The 25,572-nt window shown below is 45.6% G+C and overlaps 1 protein-coding gene across 8 annotated transcripts in view; it reads right to left on the bottom strand.

Annotated features, from left to right (window-relative positions):
* Positions 1–22,955, bottom strand: part of LOC117419909 (echinoderm microtubule-associated protein-like 1) — a 58,246-nt gene extending 35,291 nt beyond the window's left edge. For 5 of the 8 annotated variants that reach the window (XM_058992076.1, XM_058992077.1, XM_058992079.1 and 2 more), the window contains exon 1: positions 16,206–16,454. In XM_058992076.1, coding sequence (XP_058848059.1) covers positions 16,206–16,335 — 130 coding nt within the window. In that variant the 5' untranslated portion in view covers positions 16,336–16,454. Of the gene's footprint in view, positions 1–9,517; positions 9,646–16,205; positions 16,455–22,736 lie in introns of those variants that run through there. The other 3 variants (XM_058992083.1, XM_058992078.1, XM_058992081.1) reach the window with 3 other exon arrangements.
* Positions 22,956–25,572: the final 2,617 nt, after the last annotated feature.

The following is a 25,572-nucleotide window of genomic DNA, read 5'->3' as shown; positions in this document are numbered from 1 at the left end:
AGGGCCAAAACCACAGTCGGTACCCAGGCAGAGTACCAGGTATTCCAAAACAAACACAACAACCCCCGGTAGTACCAACTATGGTAAAACCGGGTTAAAAATAAAAAGAGTAAATAAACCAGTCCCACACAATAATTAAGTAGTGCTCCTAAGGAGAGTAGTTGCCGTTCTCTAGACGGCCACGTTAGTGGTGGTGGCGCTGTGTCTGCCGTTGGCTCCTTCCCACACTAGCTGCAGCGTACTTCAGCACTCAGAATTAGACTTCCGGATACTTCCCAACATACGCTCCAGGAAGGAAGAAGGTAGTCGGGACGCAGGCAGCCGCCTGTTCAGGGGTCTGGAATATGAGCAGAGGTAAGTAGCAACACACACGCAGCAGCCCAGCGAACTCCTGTTGCTAGCCCAGGACAGAGAGCCCGAATGCAGAAACCGCGCAGCCTAAATACTGCCCAACCCCGCCTCCGCAATCAGCTAATGCCCCCGCCTCAGCCAACCGGCGAACACAGCACAGCTGATTGCAGAAAGTGAGCCCGGCGACCGAGCGGTTCCGCGTCAGGGCAAAACGACCCACCACACCAGAACTCCCAGTATGATCGTTTTCAGGTCGTTCGCCCCGACTTCGGGCTGCCCTATGCAACGCCACACGAGATCGGGAGGGCGGATTACAGCGGGACCCTATTACATCCCCGTCACACCCATTTATACAGTTGGGTTTTTACTGGAGCAATCTAGGTAAAGTACCTTGCTCAAGGGTACAGCAGTAGTGTCCTCCACCGGGGATTGAACCCACAACCCTCCGGTCAAGAGTCCAGAGCCCTAACCACTACTCCACACTGCTGCCCTAGTAATGCCCAGACTCTGTGCCACCACCACATTTCAAATAAGTGATGATGCACATACAGCAGATTCTGGATACTCTCAGAAGATATGCTTTGAAAATCCCTGCTCTGATGTCTCTCAGTAGTACTCGACCAGGATCTTTTCTCAGAACCAACCCCCCTTACACGCATACCTCTGTTCTTGTCAGACTGTAAACAATCCACTCCAGTCTGTCCACATACTCATTCCAGTCATCGTCACAGATCAACCGTGATTCATTACATCAGAATGCAAACCTGCCTGGCTGCTACCAGAGAGGCATATCTTCCAGCACATCTTCACAGGGAGAAGAACAACACGATGACGACACAGCGGGGAATATTATTCACAAAGCTGCTTATTCTAGAATGTCATTAGCGTCGTTTGCATTCTCAAAGGAGAACACCCCCACTGGTGTGCACACTAACCATTGTGGTGTTCATGGTCGGCACTAAGGGTGTGCAGAATTGTGGGTCAAAGGTTAATCAGAAGCGATTCTGCCCATCATTAAATGCACCCAAGTTGCTTTATCTGCAAAACCACCCCACCTGAACCCGATACAGCACCATGGAGCATCTGCACTACCACCCCACCTGAACCCGATACAGCACCATGAAGCATCTGCACTACCACCCCACCTGAACCCGATACAGCACCATGGAGCATCTGCACTACCATCCCACCTGAACCCGATACAGCACCATGAAGCATCTGCACTACCATCCCACCTGAACCCGATACAGCACCATGGAGCATCTGCACTACCATCCCACCTGAACCCGATACAGCACCATGGAGCATCTGCACTACCACCCCACCTGAACCCGATACAGCACCATGGAGCATCTGCACTACCATCCCACCTGAACCCGATACAGCACCATGAAGCATCTGCACTACCACCCCACCTGAACCCGATACAGCACCATGGAGCATCTGCACTACCATCCCACCTGAACCCGATACAGCACTATGGAGCATCTGCACTACCACCCCACCTGAACCCGATACAGCACCATGGAGCATCTGCACTACCACCCCACCTGAACCCGATACAGCACCATGGAGCATCTGCACTACCACCCCACCTGAACCCGATACAGCACCATGGATCATCTGCACTACCACCCCACCTGAACCCGATACAGCACCATGGAGCATCTGCACTACCATCCCACCTGAACCCGATACAGCAGTGATTCTACATGTTTAATACTGTGCTTCTCTTGTGCACCGCTGGTGAATTCTACATGTTTAATACTGTGCTTCTCTTGTGCACCGCTGGTGATTCTACATGTTTAATACTGTGCTTCTCTTGTGCACCGCTGGTGATTCTACATGTTTAATACTGTGCTTCTCTTGTGCACCGCTGGTGATTCTACATGTTTAATACTGTGCTTCTCTTGTGCACCGCTGGTGAATTCTACATGTTTAATACTGTGCTTCTCTTGTGCACCACTGGTGAATTCTACATGTTTAATACTGTGCTTCTCTTGTGCACCGCTGGTGAATTCTACATGTTTAATACTGTGCTTCTCTTGTGCACTGCTGGGCTCAGCTTACATTAGGCTTAGTCAGGATATGTGCCGCTGCTGTTGCTGTTGAATAGTGGGAGATGTCTGTGGCAGGCCACAGGTTTGGTCAGTCTTACACATACACATTCAGAATGCCTGCTCCATGTTTAATTCCTGTCCTGACGGAACACATTTGCTACTGTCTCTGCTTCACGACCGTAATGAGTCCTTTTCTTCTCCTGCAACCAGAATGCTAAACTAAAAGCTAATTCCACCGACTCCATAGTAACAGGTTCCTTGAAGCCAGCCAGGCTTTGAAGCATCGCCACTGTGCTCTCTGGTAATTAGACTGAAAAACTAGAGCATGTCTGTATAATGATTCGGTTCAGCCAGCGCCCAGCACAGCCCTTTCTGTCACGTCTGTATAATGATTCGGTTCAGCCAGAGCCGCGCACAGCCCTTTCTGTCCTGTCTGTATAATGATTTGGTTCAGCCAGCGCTGAGCACAGCCCTTTCTGTCACGTCTGTATAATGATTCGGTTCATCCTGCACCGAGCACAGCCCTTTCTGTCTCTTGTACTGACCTTCGCTGGGACTGGCCTGTGCTAATCTGCCCTCGAGCACTGGCTTCTAACTATTTAGTCTCGTTTATTAAAGCTTACACTCGCAGTCCCTTATAAACGTTTACCACAGCAGAAGCACAGGTAAGCATTGCGAAGCACAGAGAGGCACGGACCAACCATAATACACTATGGTAAATGCATAGTTTAACCATGTGAACATCGTGGGGAAAACTGCCAAATTACCGTGTGTGGTGAACTTTTAGAAGGGGTAATGCAGAACCACTGTGTGTGAAATCTTTTTTTTTCCTGCCCGTTGTTCATTCAGGTAAAGCATTCTTTGGCTACAGGAGCTGCCCAAACGTACCCTACAGTCATGTCCTGCTGCCTGTTATCAAAGGGATTATTCTATTGAATCAGCCGCATCCTGTTGACCTGCACGTTCCCTGGTGCGTCTGCCTATCCTCCTCCAACGCAATCTAATACTGAGCCAAACAGCGGGAGATCTGAACACCTCCATCCTAAAACTACAGAGTTACACAGCGGCTCATTCCTGCGTCTGATTCGAGCATTAAAATAGACCTCATTTTAAACAGCGAGAACATTTATTGTATTTGTTTTGTTCTTCCCATATAATGGAGGTGCTGAATGGCAAGGAAGCAGCCCCTCTTATTCGGAGCAGTGCTGAACATAGGCTCAGCTCTTAGCAGACGTGAGTCATTTCTTAGCAGGTATGAGCCAGGCAATGCTAAAATGTCAACGAAAATTGTGTTTTCAGCAAGGATAATCTATTTGTCCAATTATTAAAAAATTTGGGGAAACTGTTAGAATTGGCCTGGACTGTAGTAACACAGGATTGGACAAAGCCAATACCAGATGGCTTGATTAATAACCTCCAACACGGACGGCTAAGTCTTTGAAAATATTGAAACGGTTCATTCATTTGACTTACAGGTGGAACGTCCTGTGTGTTGTACGATTACTCTCTGCTTAGTATTAAAGCTCTTGGCCTCAATCAAAGCGCAGTGCTCAGTGTTACTGTAAATTGCATTAGCAATTTCCTCTGCTCGTAGTTTAAATTACTCTTTAATTGGTCATGAAAAGGGGTAAATGGTTATTTGTAAGCTAACTCTGTTTTGCATGACTCTGTTTTCCACATACCACGATTAAGTCTGGAACGAGTCGCAGCCTTGTGAAAGCAGTGGTGCTAATTGAGCCCCAACTCCATTTGTTACTGTTTTTTTAAAAGCACACACGAGTAAAAGCCCATACAGCATCAATGTCATGATTATAATACTGCAGCGAATTCCAGCTGCTGTCTGTAGAGAGGAGTTGGGATGGGAGCTCTGTTCCTTCAGGCTGTGGGTGCTGAAAATAGCATGTTCTGTGGGTTAGGCAGCGTCAACTCAAGGATCTTCCTTCCTTACACTGCAGTGAGCCGGAGTTACACAAGCTTTCCTCATTCTCAGCACTTTCCCTTTGCCTGACCCGGCTGTTCACAATTTAAAAAACAATTGTTAGCAAACCCCAGAGTAAGGACTGACAGTCTGACTTGTTCTTCTTATGATTATGTGTTAAGGTTGATCCTGCAGCCTGTGTGGCTGCTAAGTGTGTAACCCCTTTTAAAAGTTTCCCGCAGTAAAAGCATACAAAAGTGTATTAAAGCACAGTGAAAGCATGGTAATGCATAGGGAAGCATTGCAAAGAAGAGTGAAGCATATTAACGAACACGGCAAACCAGAGTACACTATGGTAAATGCACAGTACGTTATAACCATGGGAAACGCATGGGAAGACTGTAAAAAAATACCATGGTAAACGTTTATAAGGGACTATGTTAATCTGAGACACATTTGCTGTTATATCAGCACACACCACCCCTTCCTAGATGGCACCCCAGCCCAGGAGCTCAGTGCCAGGCAGGCACACGTTGGCAAGCTGCTCCCAGGTGGCACACACTAAGCTGCTTTTATTTTGGTCTCCGATGTCAAGGTGTGTCCCCGGAGAGTCTGAGATGCTCTCTTCAGTCACGAGGTCAGGACCCTAGGACACTGCTGATCTTTCTGTACAAACTGATTGGCCTTGCTGCTGGAGTGCTCGCGATGACCACTCTTAAGAGGGGTTCAGCATCCTAGTGAAGAAGCCCCCACAGTCCACTGGCCCTCCTGCCCTCACTGACATCCACCTGAGAGTCTGGAAAACGACTGCCAGGGCTGGTAAAGCACTTCATATAGCTCTTGTGCATTGAGCAAGGTTCGCTTGCAACATATTGTATTGATTTCTGGGGGTGGGGCCGGGGGTTTGAAAGCCAATGAAAATAGAAATTTAGAAGAAAAAAAAAATGTACTCTAGAAAAAATAGTAATAAATAACTTCTGCCATGGAGGAGGGAAAAAAAAATAACCTCTATCAGCATTGAAACAAAAGAGATTAACAGCAGCAGTGTGGCTCAGAAATGAATACTGATGCCTTGTCCCATCAATCTTATCCTCCTGGTAGACTGCTCGACTGGCGCTCCCGAGCGCTCTGAGAATCCGAGCTGCTTTTAATTGGTAAAAACAACAGCTCTTTGATGCAAGATATTCCAGTTCCTCTTCGCAATTCAGAATGCTTTTAAAGCTCACTGTGCCTAAACATATTAGTGAAGATCGGATTCAGTAAAGTGCTTTTTTTTTTTTTTTTTTTGTTACATGCCGCTGATGAGAGTCACTATATTGTGGTCATTGTCAGGTCACTGCTACCTTCTCTTGCAGTCCCACCTCTTCTAAACTACCACAAGGTCTAGATTGTAGAGAGGCGTGAGATTAGGACTGGGCAGCCCTCGAATGAAGGTTAGGCTCATTGAAGCACTTGCCTTGTAGCTGGTACAGCGGTGCCACCACCAGAAGGGCTTTGGTTTAGCATAGACATGAGTAGAGTGTTAATCCTTACCTCTCCAACAACCCCAGCAAACAACTGGAGCAGGGAGGGGCTCTGGCACAAGCTTACACGCCTCCAGGGATCTGTGCAGTCAGAGTCCAGCGCTTCAGCAGGCATTTCACACTTCAGCAAACTGAGTATAGTAATCAATAACTGTTTTGCTTAGATAATCAATAAATATTATTGCTATGTATCAATTATGAATCCATCCTTTAAACCTCTAAAAAGATTTATTCGTGCCTACCCCATATGAAAAAATGCGTACGGCAGGTTCATTCATATACAGTAACCTGAGGCGTCTGCTGTATTTGCACTGCAGAGGCACATAGAGCACTTACACTGCATCATTATCAATAGAACTGTCACAATACAAGTGGCGTGTATTGGAATCTTTCCAGGCTTGCATGCTGGTTTGTCCCAGCACACAGATATATCGCATGTCCTCATGTTACTGAACTGATACTGGGTGTCACTCTAGGGAAACACGCTTCTCCACTCCAAGCTTAGTATCTACACCCCCGGCATGGGAACATGTAGGTTCAACAGACACCCTCTCCTAGCTAGGCCAAAGAATATTCCTTTAATAAGCGCTGGTGGAAATCTCTCAAATAGATTCAGCGTAACCGCATTCACAATGTATCAGTAGATGCTTGATAGCTACGAGGGATTTCCGTAGTTCTCCCATGCTGTTCCTGTGGTTACACCATGCATGTACCAGACTTTACCCTGGTGTGCCATGTTTATTAAAATGTTTCATCATACCTTGCTATTCTTTACAGTGCTTATCTATGCTTTCACTGTGCTTTATTACACTTGGCTATGCTTTAACTATGGGAAGCTTGACTGGGGAAGTAGGATAACAGAACTTCCTGAAGCTGTCCACACACTGTGACACATCACACCCAGGACAGAGATCCATACTACACATCACACCCAGGACAGAGATCCATACTACACATCACACCAGGGACAGGGATCCATACTACACATCACACCCAGGACAGGGATCCATACTACACATCACACCCAGGACAGGGATCCATACTACACATCACACCCAGGACAGAGATCCATACTACACATCACACCCAGGACAGGGATCCATACTACACATCACACCCAGGACACAGATCCATACTACACATCACACCCAGGACAGGGATCCATACTACACATCACACCCAGGACAGGGATCCATACTACACATCACACCCAGGACAGAGATCCGTACTACACATCACACCCAGGACAGGAATCCAAACTACACATCACACCCAGGACAGAGATCCGTACTACACATCACACCCAGGACAGGAATCCAAACTACACATCACACCCAGGACAGAGATCCATACTACACATCACACCCAGGACAGAGATCCATACTACACATCACACCCAGGACAGAGATCCATACTACACATCACACCCAGGACAGGGATCCATACTACACATCACACCCAGGACAGGGATCCATACTACACATCACACCCAGGACAGAGATCCATACTACACATCACACCCAGGACAGAGATCCATACTACACATCACACCCAGGACAGAGATCCATACTACACATCACACCCAGGACAGAGATCCATACTACACATCACACCCAGGACAGAGATCCATACTACACATCACACCCAGGACAGAGATCCATACTACACATCACACCCAGGACAGAGATCCATACTACACATCACACCCAGGACAGGGATCCATACTACACATCACACCCAGGACAGAGATCCATACTACACATCACACCCAGGACAGGGATCCATACTACACATCACACCCAGGACAGAGATCCGTACTACACATCACACCCAGGACAGAGATCCATACTACACATCACACCCAGGACAGAGATCCATACTACACATCACACCCAGGACAGAGATCCATACTACACATCACACCCAGGACAGAGATCCATACTACACATCACACCCAGGACAGAGATCCATACTACACATCACACCCAGGACACAGATCCATACTACACATCACACCCAGGACAGGGATCCAAACTACACATCACACCCAGGACAGAGATCCATACTACACATCACACCCAGGACAGAGATCCATACTACACATCACACCCAGGACAGAGATCCATACTACACATCACACCCAGGACAGAGATCCATACTACACATCACACCCAGGACAGGGATCCAAACTACACATCACACCCAGGACAGAGATCCATACTACACATCACACCCAGGACAGAGATCCATACTACACATCACACCCAGGACAGAGATCCATACTACACATCACACCCAGGACAGGGATCCAAACTACACATCACACCCAGGACAGAGATCCATACTACACATCACACCCAGGACAGAGATCCATACTACACATCACACCCAGGACAGAGATCCATACTACACATCACACCCAGGACAGAGATCCATACTACACATCACACCCAGGACAGAGATCCATACTACACATCACACCCAGGACAGGGATCCAAACTACACATCACACCCAGGACAGAGATCCATACTACACATCACACCCAGGACAGAGATCCGTACTACACATCACACCCAGGACAGAGATCCATACTACACATCACACCCAGGACACAGATCCATACTACACATCACACCCAGGACAGAGATCCATACTACACATCACACCCAGGACAGAGATCCATACTACACATCACACCCAGGACAGAGATCCATACTACACATCACACCCAGGACAGAGATCCATACTACACATCACACCCAGGACAGAGATCCATACTACACATCACACCCAGGACAGAGATCCATACTACACATCACACCCAGGACAGGGATCCAAACTACACATCACACCCAGGACAGAGATCCATACTACACATCACACCCAGGACAGGGATCCATACTACATTCAGAACCACCACAATGCATCCCAAACACACAGGAGTGCACTTCCTTTGTTTCTCTGCAGTGAAACTATTTCTGAAATGCTCTTCAAACAAACCCATCCTCAATGCATGCCAGCTCTCATGCTTCATGAGATTGTGAAGACGATAACATCAAAAACAAACACAGCTCCGGGACTATTTTTGGTAAAGCACTTCACCCACCCGCCTAAAAAAAAACACCTTTTTATAAAAAACAAAATCTTGAAAAAACCCAAACAAACGACAATCTTTTTTTGGAATTATCTTTAGAGAAAGGGGCATTACATACAGGTAAAAAAAAAAACTTGAACACCCAAACAACAGACAGCCCCTAATTAAAACACTGACAGCAGGAAACAATGTTGCTAATTTATCAAGGTTCCATTGCTACATTTGAATCACTCCCAGTAGACCCAAGAGACTACATTAAAATGTTTTTTGTCACACAGCATCACAGCCCAACCTGTTTTGTTGCCTCAGATCAATCTGGACACAGATGTTATGAAATGAGCAGTTTTCAAGTGTTCAGTTTTGCATTGCACCAGCTGCCCCAGGGCGCACATCACTGCCACAGGAAAGTTTTGAAAGCCTCCAGAACCCAAGAAGAAAGTACAGGAAGCCCTGGAAGCCTGTCTCTTTCACGTGGCAACACCGAGGATAAAACTATTTCTGTTTGAGCAAGAATCACACAGACAGCTTTCATACTCTTTTTTTTCAGTAATAAATGCAGAAAGTCTTTACCGTTGCAGAACTGGAGCAGCGAGGATGTGTCATAGAGGCTGCTATAGCTGGAAACCACGTCCTCCATTCTGGTCCTACTCTCTCACTCCTGCTCTCTCAATCCCTCCCTCTCCCTCTCCCTCTCTCTCGCTCAATCCCTCCTTCTCCCTCTCTCTCTCTCTCAATCCCTCCCTCCCTCTCTCTCTCTCTCTCTCTCAATCCCTCCCTCTCCCTCTCTCTCTCTCTCTCTCAATCCCTCCCTCTCCCTCTCGCTCTCCAATATCGCCGTTACTTTAGTTTGCCTGCCACGGGAGCTCTTCCTCCATACACCATCCAGTTTTCTTGGGTCGGCCTGCCAGTGTCAGTTACCATGGCAACCCATTCGCTTTGATAATGTCATGTGAACACAGCCTTCTTTCTGAATGAGCTGGCGTTAGTGCTGGTGGTGGTGGGGAGGGGGTTTAAGAAGTCCTTGCTTTATTTCGGTTTGCCCCCCACCCCTTGCCTCTGTCTTTCTGTTTCTGCTGTCGTGTTACGACACAAACAGTCAGATTTTTTTTTTTTTTTTTACGAGCTTGAAGTGCAAAGAGGACTTTCTGTGGGTGTGTGTGACTGATACACTGTGAAGAGCTGCCAAACTGCATTCTCCAATTCCTGCCTGACAGTAATCTTAGACCAGTAGAAAATCAGGGCTGGATTCCTTTCAAAATACAGCCACTCAGCCGGAGACCAATGAGCAAAAACCAGCCTACCACCTGATGTGGAGGAACGGGGGTGGGGGGGGGGGGGGGTTGGAATGGGCCAGCTAAGCCAAGCGTAAAATTGCATTGAGTCTGGGATAGGGAGGAAGTGAGAGGAACGGGGACTCTAGAGGGATATTTCTCTCTCTGTCCCTCTCTCCTCTTTCATTCAGACTAGTATGTAGGCAGGATAATTTAGCAGCAGTCTGTGTGTGGCTGTCACAGGAGCCTGCAGCCCCAGCAAAGTGAAAGATGATGCAGGCAGAGAGGCAGACAGGCAGAGAGACAGGCAGGCAGACAGGCAGGCAGAGAGGCAGAGAGACAGAGAGACAGGCAGAGAGGCAGAGAGGCAGGCAGGCAATGAGCCATATGGAAAGAATACCCCACCGCTCGGGGGCAGGCATGATCACAAGAAGGGGATTTAGTTTGGGGCTGCAGCAAAAACCTACGGGAGGCTGCTCTGCTTTTCATATAATTAATGCAACAGCTTTCAGCAGCTTACCAGAACTGGAGAGAGAGAGAGAGAGAGAGAGAGAGAGAGAGAGAGAGAGAGAGAGAGAGAGAGAGGGAGGGGGGGGAGAGAGAGAGGGGGGAGAGAGAAGGAGGAGAGAGAGAGAGACAGAGAAGGGAGAGAGAGGGGGGGAGAGAGAAGGAGGGAGGGAGAGAGAGAGCGAGACAGAGAGAAGAGAGAGAGAGAAAGAGACTTTTATTTTAAAACAGTCCCAGCTCTGTATATCAGCCAGCAACACTATAGATAATTCTCCAGTTACAGAACAGTTTTTTCTTTCATTTTTTGGGTGTTTATTTCATTTTTAATAGTAGAATAAAAATGTTCAATAGTTTTTTTATTTTGTTTTTGGGTAACAAAGCATTTTTAGAAAGCATGTGTTTTTTATTGTAATATGTTTTGAATGCAGCCGAGGAGTGTCGGTACACGAGAAACACAGCCTCCAGTTCTGGCAGAACATCTTGTGCTTCAATTATTCATGGGTCACAGTGCGGATGGAAATATGCATTATGTTAACTGCATGGCCAGCATTTACTTTTTCTGTGCAGAAAAAAATGAAAAAGAAAGAAAGATAGCGCTTGAAGAGATAGAGACATAATCGTGCTTGTTTCTGACACGTCCCGCTGTCTCTGCGCTCTGATTTCACCTCTTTGGAAAGCTACACGCAGACCTGCTCCAGCAAGACCATCTCATTCATTCAGTAATTCAGGTCCTTTCTGCTTCTCTCGGAGAGCAAGCCTGGGGGCATCTCAGTATGGAATCACTTCATAGACTGAGTAAACCCATAGCCAACGATCGTGGTTAATCCTCATCACTTATTTATACTGCGGGCTTTGTTATTACTGTATGCTGTACAGTATGTCTAGCCCTGTGGAGAGGACTCCTAGCTCACCTGCCTTGGTTTTGCTGTTGCAGTGCTGGTTACAGTGAGTTTGATACAGGCAGTTTAACAAGGGGTACCCTGTTGACCTCAGGGGTTTGCGTGCGGTCTGACTGTCCGATCATGGATTGCTAATTAAGCTGGCCACATGTATAAAAGCACCTGGCTCAGTCTGAAAGGTAGTGGAGACAGGACTCCTGGAGAACGGACAGAGGTCTGTGGCTGTATGCAGTGCTGCTGCCAGGTGCTCATTTCTTTCCAGAAAGACCTGCAGAAAGGTGTCTCTTGTTTTTGCTTGGTTTCAAGCGCACATCCCACTGCTGAAGGTGAAGCTTGCTGTTCTCGTGATTCCTGCTCACCTGTCTGATCATCAGCTAACCTGTTACACAAGCCTCTGTGAATAGCAAAGCTGGCTCAATTTATCACAGTCTGACAATCATTAATCACAGGGAATATACCCTTCCCTGCTTTAAAACCACATTGAAACAGAAAGATTTCCTGATTCGAGCAGAAGCTGGCAGATCTCAGAGACGCTGTATTCAATGGAACTGGAGATAAAGCATGAATGTCACTTTTTAAATTGTATTTATTTAGTTATTTATTTAGGGTTAGTCTATTCACAAAGGTACTAATCACATTATTTATATAGTTATTTATTTAGGGTTAGTCTATTCACAAAGGCACTAATCACGTTATTTATTTAGTTATTTAGTTAGTTGGAATCTGTTCACAAAGGTATTAATCACGTTATTTATTGATGTATTTTTTTAGTTTTAGTTGATATTTTGCTGCACACAGTTAAGATGAGACCCACAGACAGATTCCTGCTGGTTTTCTCCTCTGATTAAGCAGATGGGTAAAAAGACACTGGTACCCCAGCTTGAAGTGTGTTTAAGGCAATCACTGAACGTAATGAACAGAGGGCTATCTATCTAGGAATATTGATCCCTCCTCATTCACTTTCACCACACAGGGGAACAAGAGGCAGTTTTGTGTCAATAGAATGAAGGGAAATCAGCAGGTTCAAGGAAGCCGTCGAGAGGCAGGCTGCTCAGAATTCACTAGACTGTTTGTAAACCAATCAAACGATTGCAAGCAGGTTTTAATGAGTGAAATGAACAGCACACACCCAACTGAATCACCTACCATGCAACATGAAGCAGCTGAAGGACTCAGGACACAGAGTGGATGAGTGGGGAATGCAATCTGTATGTAAAACATACTGCGCTGGATTCTCACAGCTTTTTACTCCAAATCGGCATTAGCACACACTTCTTTACTTGAAACTTTGCAGAGTTTTAATCCTCTATACTGCATGCAGTTTCAATCCTCTATACTGCATGCAGTTTCAATCCTCTATACTGCATACACAGAGTTTCAATCCTCTATACTGCATGCAGTTTCAATCCTCTATACTGCATGCAGTTTCAATCCTCTATACTGCATGCAGTTTCAATCCTCTATACTGCATGCAGTTTCAATCCTCTATACTGCATGCAGTTTCAATCCTCTATACTGCATGCAGTTTCAATCCTCTATACTGCATGCAGTTTCAATCCTCTATACTGCATGCAGTTTCAATCCTCTATACTGCATGCAGTTTCAATCCTCTATACTGCATGCAGTTTCAATCCTCTATACTGCATGCAGAGTTTCAATCCTCTATACTGCAAGCAGTTTCAATCCTCTATACTGCATGCAGTTTCAATCCTCTATACTGCATGCAGAGTTTCAATCCTCTATACTGCATGCAGTTTCAATCCTCTATACTGCATGCAGTTTCAATCCTCTATACTGCATACACAGAGTTTCAATCCTCTATACTGCATGCAGTTTCAATCCTCTATACTGCATGCAGTTTCAATCCTCTATACTGCATGCAGTTTCAATCCTCTATACTGCATACACAGAGTTTCAATCCTCTATACTGCATGCAGTTTCAATCCTCTATACTGCATGCAGTTTCAATCCTCTATACTGCATGCAGTTTCAATCCTCTATACTGCATGCAGTTTCAATCCTCTATACTGCATGCAGTTTCAATCCTCTATACTGCATACACAGAGTTTCAATCCTCTATACTGCATGCAGTTTCAATCCTCTATACTGCATGCAGTTTCAATCCTCTATACTGCATGCAGTTTCAATCCTCTATACTGCATGCAGAGTTTCAATCCTCTATACTGCATGCAGTTTCAATCCTCTATACTGCATGCAGTTTCAATCCTCTATACTGCATGCAGTTTCAATCCTCTATACTGCATGCAGTTTCAATCCTCTATACTGCATGCAGTTTCAATTCTCTATACTGCATGCAGTTTCAATCCTCTATACTGCATGCAGTTTCAATCCTCTATACTGCATGCAGTTTCAATCCTCTATACTGCATACACAGAGTTTCAATCCTCTATACTGCATGCAGTTTCAATCCTCTATACTGCATACACAGAGTTTCAATCCTCTATACTGCATGCAGAGTTTCAATCCTCTATACTGCATGCAGTTTCAATCCTCTATACTGCATGCAGTTTCAATCCTCTATACTGCATGCAGTTTCAATCCTCTATACTGCATGCAGAGTTTCAATCCTCTATACTGCATGCAGAGTTTCAATCCTCTATACTGCATGCCCAGAGTTTCTTTGCATTTTCATTCCAGTTCCAATAATAGGCTCCTGGATGCACCGTGGTGTTTAAGAACAGGTCAGACTCTTTGAAAAACAAAATGAAGAGCAGCTGAAATCTGAAGCTGTAAATCGGATAGTCACTGGAGACCCTGAGCACTGCCTCAAAATACAGGATAATAACTAACAGTGACAATGACAACAGTGGCATTTCATTTTCTGCATTTCCTCACTCATTTTATATTGACACTACTCAAGCGTTTATTTTTAGTTCTTCCAACCTTGAAGGTTGAGTCACACAGTCTAGTTACGCACTTTGTGAAAGCAATGACCGTTTCAGCAGTAATAAAACACCCACGCACACACACACACACACACTCATGTGGCACATGTCTGCCATGCATTATTTCTTACCAATATAAAGCTGAAGTGATGCAGAATGATAAAACTCCCAAACCTGGAAACTGCTGCACATGATTCCTGCAGAAAAAAAGCTGTGTAGCCGTATGAACACTAGAAACACTGAAGACAGTGTGATATGTGTCACTGTGCAATAATCCATACTCCTATATATAACAGTGAGTCGAGGGCTGCAGTTTTACAGGATGGCTAATGTTGCCCTCAGCAAGCAGTGTTTGTTGTGGCTTCTTCCACATAGCAACCAGCCTTCTCTAAATGTAAAAATGAAAGCTCATTGAATATGTGCTGCTAAATGTTTAAACCACAGCAGGTTCTCTGTAAACAGATAAGCATGTTAATCTCTGTGTTTTCATCTGTTTTTATTGCTTCGCTCGTTGTTTCACATCATTACGTGGCATCACTGTCATTTATCAGTATAATAGAGGACCTTGCTTTGAAAGGCCTGCCATGGGTTACAGTCCTGAGCACAGTTACAAAAATAGCCTGTAATCCTGTGGCAGTAAAAGGACATTAGCATGGATATATCCAGCAGTGACATCACTGCTATACAGAGGAAGATACATCGGACTCCTGAATGAAACAGAACGCTTACCTCGCTCTTCATTTAAGGACAGTTTAAGTAAAAGAGTACTGAAATTATTCTTTAAAAAAATATATATATATTTATCTCCTTGCTGCAGGGTTTGCTTTTTCCGAAAGGGCCTGTAGTGTGTATGTCCAATAATAAATATGTTTCCCAGGTTACTGTGTCCAGACTAACTTGCCACAGCTTGCTTTAGACATTCAGACACAAGGTATAACTTTGCAGCGTGAGCTGCTGTTTGTGTGTCGTCCTGAAGCAGTGGCAGCTGGTTTTACCTGCTTATCAAACTCAGCTAAAGCCGCTGATGGGATTACAGCCCAGGATAGATTTACAACATTTTTCTTTTTTTCTCTCAAAAACCACCTGCTAAACGTTCCAGTATTAAAGTACCCACTGTGAAGAAGCATTGCCCTTTTGTTATCTTCAAGATATTGCCTTGCTTTTGTATTCCTACACAGAGCAGGCATGCAAGCTGTTCACCTGTCATGCCAGACCCGAGTAATGCAAACCCTTGATTAGTTTACATGATTACACCTGTGTGTGCGCTGGGCTGCCTGGACGTGGCTCTGTGTTGCATTCGAATGTGCTTCCTATTTCTAAGGTTTATATGCACCAGTACTAAATGAGAAATCTGAAGAAAGTCTTACTGTAAGCAGAGTCTTACTGTACTGGAAATACAGCACAGAAAAGGGGAGTCTGTTGGTATAAACAGCACATACACTCCTGCCTTTAATTGAAGCAACTCACTACCTACCAGCTCAAATAAAATGCTTCTTATGATAACAAAACAGCTCTTTTTTTCAGTTTGCATAGGGCATAATAAATTAGCTTTTCAATTGAATTCAATGCATTCATCTGTCCATTGCACAAGATCCCACCCCCGTCCACACAACCCGTCGATCACACGCCAGCTCTAGGTAAAGGTATCACAGGGATATCAATAAGCAGCAATGACCTGCAGTACCAGCCTCTGGAGTTGCAAGATGATCGCTCTGAACCGGCTCCTCTGGAATGGGCTTCATGTTCATCCCAGCGATGCTGGCCAGGGCAGGGACACCATTCTCCAGGTCTGCTGAGCTGTGCATGTGTGCTGCTGAGATCTCCAGACTGTGCCCAGGTTACCGTGCTGCACTCAGTTCACAGCAAGCCGCTGGTGGACACTGCTGTGCTGAGTAGCGCTCCTCTGCCACAGCGCAGCAGGGATCTGGTGATGTCATTAAGAAGGAGATTAAGAGCTGTAAGCCATCTCAAGCTGCAAAGGCGGCAGCTTCTTGAAATAATATTGGATTTGACCTTGTGTCCGTTCTGATATGTGGCTCAGTACAGGGGTTATTTTATGCATTGGAAGTTCACATATAAAATGTGTCATGAGCTCAATACAAACATCATGTTAAATGTATAATAGATGGACTCCACCTGTCTCTGGAAAGCAGTGTCTTTGTAATTAGTAACAGGTGGAATGCATCATCAGGTAGCTGACGGATTGGGTCAGATTGTATTCACACAGCACTGCAAAGTCACAAGCTGCTTTTCTAGTTCACCCTGTGTGTTTGTATTTCAGTAAGTCTCTCTTGACGGTCTACCAAGCACTACACAATCCAGAGCTGCAGAATCCAGCCCCCCCCCCCACCCAGCCTCATCACTCCTCACTGTGCCCTGGGGTTCACAGCTGGGTGCACACACCCATCTCATGTTACATGAATAGAGCATGCTGTTAAGATAACAGTTTCAGAAGCTGAAGTACCAGCAGTTACAGTCACCACGGTACACTACTGGTGATGGTTGAAATGATTGAAAGATGTAAATGTGTTTGATAGCAATGCGGGCTGGCTTATCATTCTTCCCATTAACGCTGCTCTATTGAAATATTCATTACATAAGACAGACAAAAGGGAAGCTCATGATGTTGTGCTGTAAAGCAACATTATCACAGCTCAAGTGATTCTTTAGCTAGTAATTCTAGAACTCATACAGAGCAGAGACATTTCCACACCAATAAAGACCCAGTGTGCTACAGTCCCCATTCAACCCATTGTAAAATGCTGCCGAAGGGGCACTGAAGGTATTTCAGTTTAGGGTGTGCGATATTAAAAAGTGATTTGCACCCTGCAATCTCAGACAGGCAGTCAGTTAACACTGGCCTCGCTCTGCATTCACGTGGTGCCTTTCTAATTCATGTCCAATCTTATTACAATGAGCCCAGGCAGCCCAGCTGGAGGCTTTTACCATCTCTCCAGGGGCAGAATATCCAGGATGACATCACTGCACTAACTCAACATGAAAGTCCTTAATCTCCTTAATGAAAAACAAACAGCATCGGTGTCTCCAAAGGCATTTCTACTCTTTGAAAGGGTTTTGCACATTCAACAACAACAAGTAGCACAGGGCAGTACATTTTAGTTCTTTATATCACAGCACTGCATTGCTACACAATGACAAGGTCACTGCTGAGAGAACGCACAGCCGTGACTTACACGTTTTCAGGCGAGACTTTTACTGGAGCTGCAGAGTTCAGGAGCACATTTAGTGTGCATATACATAGCACTTACACAGTAAATACAGGTGTGCTTACACATCATTACAATGTTATTATGCAGAGTTATAATGGACTTAACGTGTACATATTTATACATCATACATGTAAGTACACATATCCTTTAGGGTTAGGGTTAGGGTTAGAGTTAGGGTTAGAGTTAGGGTTAGAGTTAGGTTTAGGGTTAAGGTTAGAGTTAGGTTTAGAGTTAGGGTTAGGTTAGAGTTAGGGTTAGGGTTAGGGTTAGAGTTAGGGTTAGGGTTAGGGTTAGGGTTAGGGTTAGGGTTAGGGTTAGGGTTAGGTTTAGGTTTAGAGTTAGGGTTAGGTTTAGGTTTAGAGTTAGGGTTAGGGTAAGAGTTCATTGTAACTAGTTATCGTATATGGTGGCTCTCAACTGAGGAGCTCTCAACTGAGACGCAGTCTGGATGGATTCTCTGCAATGCTTTTCCCCATTGGGCACTTCAAAATACTCAGCTCTAAAAATGTTACAGCCCACACTGCAGTGTGTACAGATTTCCTCAGGGTTCATTTCAGAATCAATACTGAGAGCTCTTTATTGTCAGCAAAGAACTGTCACCTCCCATCACAGGATCCATCTGTCTCAGTTACAAGACGTTACATCCGCAGGCTCTATTCTTCTTAATATGATAAGCTTAGCGTCTGATTTACAAGCCATTGTGATGGAAACTCCTGCGCTAGAGGTCCCATTGTGTGTTTTATACTTCAGCCAGTCACCAGTTCTTAATGCAAGGGTACAGACTGGACCAGAAATGACAGTTTACAAAGAAACCCATCTGCAGTGTAACGATAGCTGTGGTGGAGAACCCTTCACGCTGTGAGACCATGCAGGGTGAAGTGGTATATCTGCAGTGTAACGATAGCTGTGGTGGAGAACCCTTCACGCTGTGAGACCATGCAGGGTGAAGTGGTATATCTGCAGTGTAACGATAGCTGTGGTGCAGAACCCTTCACGCTGTGAGACCATGCAGGGTGAAGTGGTATATCTGCAGAGTACGATAGTTGTGGTGCAGAACCCTTCACGCTGTGAGACCATGCAGGGTGAAGTGGTATATCTGCAGTGTAAAGATAGCTGTGGTGCAGAACCCTTCACGCTGTGAGACCATGCAGGGTGAAGTGGTATATCTGCAGTGTAATGATAGCTGTGGTGCAGAACCCTTCACGCTGTGAGACCATGCAGGATGAAGTGGTATATCTGCAGTGTAATGATAGCTGTGGTGCAGAACCCTTCACGCTGTGAGACCATGCAGGGTGAAGTGGTATATCTGCAGTGTACGATAGCTGTGGTGGAGAACCCTTCACGCTGTGAGACCATGCAGGGTGAAGTGGTATATCTGCAGTGTAATGATAGCTGTGGTGGAGAACCCTTCACGCTGTGAGACCATGCAGGATGAAGTGGTATATCTGCAGTGTAATGATAGCTGTGGTGCAGAACCCTTCACGCTGTGAGACCATGCAGGGTGAAGTGGTATATCTGCAGTGTACGATAGTTGTGGTGCAGAACCCTTCACGCTGTGAGACCATGCAGGATGAAGTGGTATATCTGCAGTGTAATGATAGCTGTGGTGCAGAACCCTTCACGTTGTGAGACCATGCAGGGTGAAGTGGTATATCTGCAGTGTAATGATAGCTGTGGTGGAGAACCCTTCACGCTGTGAGACCATGCAGGATGAAGTGGTATATCTGCAGTGTAACGATAGCTGTGGTGCAGAACCCTTCACGCTGTGAGACCATGCAGGGTGAAGTGGTATATCTGCAGTGTAATGATAGCTGTGGTGCAGAACCCTTCACGTTGTGAGACCATGCAGGGTGAAGTGGTATATCTGCAGTGTAATGATAGCTGTGGTGCAGAACCCTTCACGTTGTGAGACCATGCAGGGTGAAGTGGCATATCTGCAGTGTAATGATAGCTGTGGTGCAGAACCCTTCACGCTGTGAGACCATGCAGGGTGAAGTGGTATATCTGCAGTGTAATGATAGCTGTGGTGCAGAACCCTTCACGCTGTGAGACCATGCAGGGTGAAGTGGCATTTCAGGTGTGTCTGTCAGGATGCTGAGACCTGGCTTCTCCACAAGACAATCAGTCCACAGCTGTACACATGTAAGCTACATACAACACATCTTCAAAATGTCTTCATATCCACTTACAGTGGTAATGCAAGCCTATGGCATTTCGATTAGATTTCAGAACACTGCAGCTCACTATAGAAAATGCAATTCGATCGCTGCCTCGTACTTCTCTGAGAATCTCAATTCAATGCATTCTGTCTTTGTATGATGTTTGCAACCAGTCCGAGAGGTTCAAAGTGCTGTGGCTCCCAGACTGGGTTTTAACCAACATTCCCAGGCACTGAGTCTCCAGTAACGAGCATCACGCAGCGCCACAGAGTGGTGTTTCATCTCCCAGCTGTGTCACCGAGGACAGGTAGGTGCAGCCCTGCAGACTGAGGCTCCTCCCTATTAGAGTGAAGCAACTCAGCGCCCAATTTATTCCAATGACAGGCGGTGGGTCCTGATTAATGCAATTCCATTAACAGTAACCAGAGCTCCCTGCTCAACAACTACGTTAATTAGAACAAGCATCAGCCATGCATGCTGTATCTTAATGAGCTACATCAGTTGTCGTTATTAGTTTCACTTATTGGTTTTAAATCCTGGCTGCTCAGCACCTGGAATTAATTCCAAAGGGCTGCAAGGTTTCCGTGAACACACTGGCATTGCTTTGTTATGAAGTGTTTTCTTCCCGGTCTCTTCGGGAATGCCTGTCTCAGAGAGCGCATGACTCACGGGCGCCTCACCTCACTCACAGTGAATTAACTTGAAGCCTTCCTGATGGCAGCGCATCAGCAGGCTGCAAAGCCATTCAGCCGTGCCTGGCTAGCAGAGAGCAGGCAAGCCCAGTTTGTGCACTCAACGGTTCCCTCATTTTAGAAATCAGTTCTGTATCTCTTGGGGGGGTCTAATTACCCGAGAGTCTCATCAGAATCGCACATGCACTGTACTGCTCCTCCTCCTGCCATTACAGCACGGCCCTTATAACAGTTCACCAAGGTCAACGTCACAGTATTATTGCACTTTACTGTCCACTGCTCAAGTCTGCACCCTGCTTTACAATGTTATTTCAGTTTCATCTATCATTGCATTAACTCTTTGCACTTTTTCATTTGTGTAAATCTTTTTGCATGTTATTACCCTAAACCTAACCCTTTTCTGATACAATTGTGTACTTACATATATCGTGCAAAAAGATTTTCACATGAAGTACATTGTAACTATGCATAATAACATTGTAATGATGTGTAAGCACACGTGTATTTACTAAGTAACTACAATGTAAATACACAGTAATTTGAGACACTTAATGTGAAGTGTTATCGAGTGCAGGAATGAGCAGATTCACAGCGACACCTAGTGGGGTTTAACCTGAAATATGCAAGGATGCAACCGTATGAAAACTGGAGCGAAGCTGCAGGGATCACAGTATCACACGACAACTACTGATCAGTCAAGCTGGTGACTGACGGAGGAAGAAGACGGCTGCAGAGGTATGTAGAAAAAAAAGGTATAAAAAATGTATGCATTAAGTGCATTGTAACTATGCATAATAACATTGTAATGATGTGTAAGTAGAGATGTATTTACTAAGTAACTGCTATGTGAATACACAGTAATCAGAGACACTTCATGGAAAGTGTTACTGGATTGTATTACCAGTTCGTGAGACCTCACCGATATTCAAAGACATTGTGCTGCAATCAATAACTCATCCTCAAGGCTGGGATCTGGTGCAGTGCGTTCAGCGAGCGAATGATACTGAAACAGCTTTTTAATCACAAGCCTTAAGCATATTTTAAAGCAGTCAATCATAATAGCAAAATGTCCCCTTTGAACATTAGAGACAGAGCCAGTCAGCAGAGCTCCTGTAGACCCACTTCATGAGAAGCAGATGTACTTACAGACTGTCCCAGGATGCACAGTGTTTGTGAATACTGGAATGGGGCCGTGGGAAATGAGTTATAACAAAACAAATGAGCCAGCAAAAGAGCGCTGCCTGCAGCCTTTACAGGTGGCTGTTTATACAGTTTATTACAGACAGCTCCCATAATCGCAATGAGCACCTACCTTCACTCGAAAAGCCAGAAGACAAAGTAGCACTGCTCAATCACTGATTGGCTGGTACTGCACGCACAGAACACAAAGTAGCACTGCTCGATCACTCATTGGCTGGTACTGCACGCACAGAACACAAAGTAGCACTGCTCGATCACTGATTGGCTGGTACTGCACGCACAGAACACAAAGTAGCACTGCTCGATCACTGATTGGCTGGTACTGCACGCACAGAACACAAAGTAGCACTGCTCGATCACTGATTGGCTGGTACTGCACGCACAGAACACAAAGTAGCACTGCTCGATCACTCATTGGCTGGTACTGCACGCACAGAACACAAAGTAGCACTGCTCGATCACTGATTAGCTGACAAGGACTCCAGTGATCAATGTGTGTCCCACTCTCTGGCACACCAGACTACAGCAATGTAATAACATGGGTTTAGGAGCCACTGTCTAATAAAAACTTCAATCCGCTGCAGAATAGAAAATGTTCTCCAATACAACAGCACTAGAAAATAATCGATGTGCATGCGTGCCCCTGCAGCCATTACTGAAGGATTACAAGCTTTCTGGTGCCTTCTATTTATAGACAAAGGGTTATATTTAGTGCATTTATTGCCATGTCACAGTGTGTGTGTCATCTGAGGAGCACATAAAATAACACCACCTCCCCCAGTTATACAGTGTAGGGATATACACTACATGAATATATACTGCTGCCTGCACCCTATGGAATTATCATGGGATAAGCCAGCAGCGTGAGCCAGGAACAGCACACACAAGTACAGGATGAAGCAGTAAATAGAAATCTGACACTTACCCCCAATCAGCCCCTCGCAGTCTGACATCATGTGAAACTAATGAATACAATTTAAAAAAAATGTAAAGTTCTTTTCAGAAACCACAGGGAAAGTCAGCCTAAAGCCACCGTCTTCAAAATAATACAAATAACTAACTGTGCCGAGTGTCAACCCTAAACACTTCCAGCTGGAGATCTGTACACGTCTGACCCACCCACAGAGTTCCAGCAACTCGCTACAGCCCACTTCTGACTGCAAAGAAAGCACTTCAGTGCCAGAAGGACAAGCCTCGATTGGCTGATAAATGTGTTTGCTTCCCTCCCCTTCCCTGTGTTCCCAGCCGAGGTCACACAGCCATATCAGCCTGCTGTTTAATTAATAATGAGAGGCTTTCCTTCCTGCCAAGGACGAGCTGAAAGGAACAAATGATACAGGCAGCGAGTGGAGGGACGCTACGAAACAGCCAAGCCTCCACCTGGAAACACAAGCTCGCATGCAGGGCTTTTATACAGAGGACCCCGATGTGTGCTGCATAGGGTAGGGGTTAAGGTTGGGGGTTGGGGTTGGGGGTAGGGGTTAAGGTTGGGGGTTGGGGTTGGGGGTGGGGGTGGGGGTGGGGGTAGGGGTAGGGTAGGGGTTAAGGTTAGAGGTTGGGGTTGGGGGTGGGGGTGGGGGTGGGGGAAGGGGTAGGGGTTAAGGTTAGGGGTTGGGGTTGGGGGTTGGGGTAGGATTGAGGTTAAGGTTAAGGTTTGGGTTTGGGGTTGGGGTGGGGGTAGGGGTAGGATTGAGGTTAAGGTTAGGGTTTGGGTTTTGGGGTAGGGGTAGGATTGAGGTTAAGGTTAGGGTTTGGGTTTGGGGGTGGGGGTAGGATTGGGGTTAAGGTTAGGGTTTTTGGTAAGGGTTGTGGTTGTGGGTAGAGTTACAGTTGGGGGTACGGTAGGCATCTGAGAATCTTCTCCACAAGAAGGACCTCCCCACAGCTTTCTCTGTACACACTCCTCTGCATCTGCTACAATGATTGTTCAAGATTTTGAGTGGGGACATTTTTAAACCATGCAGCTCTTAGATTTGCTCTTTAAGAAAATGCGAGTGCCTCTATCTTAACCCTGCCCTGGTCTTACTGCAGTCAGGTGACACAGCTAGTACTGCTGACCCTGCCCTGGTCTTACTGCAGTCAGGTGACACAGCTGGTATTGCTGACCCTGCCCTTGCAGTCAGGTGACACAGCTAGTATTGCTAACCCTGCCCTTGCAGTCAGGTGACACAGCTAGTATTGTTAACCCTGCCCTGGTCTTACTGCAGTCAGGTGACACAGCTAGTATTGCTGACCCTGCCCTTGCAGTCAGGTGACACAGCTAGTATTGCTGACCCTGCCCTTGCAGTCAGGTGACACAGCTAGTATTGCTGACCCTGCCCTTGCAGTCAGGTGACACAGCTAGTATTGCTGACCCTGCCCTTGCAGTCAGGTGACACAGCTAGTATTGCTAACCCTGCCCTTGCAGTCAGGTGACACAGCTAGTATTGTTAACCCTGCCCTGCCCTTCCTCTAAAGACACCTGCATGCACACACACACACACTGACTAGAATGAATGCAGTTTCTCCATCCTGTACCAGACATCTGCTTTGTGCACTTTTTATATTTGCAGCAGCTTGCATTATAACTGCCTGCTGATTTAATGAGGTGCATTTTTTCATTTTCATTCAACAATGAGGACTGCTCGTTGTACTGCTAGAGTATCTACGCTGCAGATCAATGGAATAGCGGGCGGCAGGTATGTAAAGTCTTTATTTCAAACAAAATACTAAAGCACCGCCACGCTTTACCATTCAAGGACCGGAGCGGTAATGTTTTAAAAGCGGTGCATCTGGTGCCATCTAGTGTTCACCGGTAGGAATACACCTCATAAATGTACACACGTCACAATAGAACGGTTACACCCACGTCTCCTTCAATTTACAAAGCAGCTGCTTTAGCAGTTTGAATACAATGTAAACTTTAAATGACGTTAAGATTGTCTTCCCTTACACTACATGGCACATATAGCGACGAAATGCCCCTTTCTTTCCTTACAATACAATGCAGACGTAACGATGAATATTGTAATATGGAAAATTAACTTTTTAGTAAAGTTTGCTCAGCTCCATAACGTCATATTTGTCACGAATGACAAAAACCACACAGTAATTGGGCCTGTTTACAAAGAGATAGCGTGCTGCGCTTTGTCAACGTCGTTCTTATTTTTAAAATACATTTTCAAAGAAAAACGGAATTTAAAGAAAGTGCACGAATCTACAATCGAAATACGGTCAGAACAAATCACAACACGTGCAGGTAATTCAATTTCATTACCATGATTTGCCACTTGGGTGCGCCACGTCACCAAGTTTTCAATGAAGTGCTTCCAAGCTCTGGCGGTTCAGCTCCAGCGCCCAGGCAGATACAGTTCAGACTGGCTAGATCAGCCAAAGCGTCTCAACAGAACTCCAGCAGCCGTTTGTTTTGCTGGTAATTCATTGCTGGGCGCTACAATGAGTTTCCACTTACTAATATAAAGACAGGTAGGCTTGCCTACATCGCACTTGTCTTTAAAAACTAACAGTCATCTGAAGACATTTGCTCTTTAATGGTACCTGTTATTGTGCAGCGATGGTAAATGATTAAGGGTCACAATCCTGCGTAGTGTGAAACCACGTACCTGGGTCATACCCGGGTTAATCCGGGTCCCAGCGACCCACCTCAGGATGTGGGTCGACACGCTTTGACCCGGGTTGCTGTTTCTACTCGCTTGTTTTAAAGTTCTTAACAATTCCAGCTCTTTTCAAAACGCTCTCTGCTCTGCATTGCTGAAGCTCAA

The sequence above is a fragment of the Acipenser ruthenus genome, chromosome 18, assembly GCF_902713425.1.
Source record: "Acipenser ruthenus chromosome 18, fAciRut3.2 maternal haplotype, whole genome shotgun sequence".
In the NCBI taxonomy this organism is placed as follows: Eukaryota; Metazoa; Chordata; class Actinopteri; order Acipenseriformes; family Acipenseridae; genus Acipenser; species Acipenser ruthenus.
The sequence above is the reverse complement of the archived record's forward strand: the minus strand, read 5'-3'. Positions and strand labels throughout refer to the sequence as shown.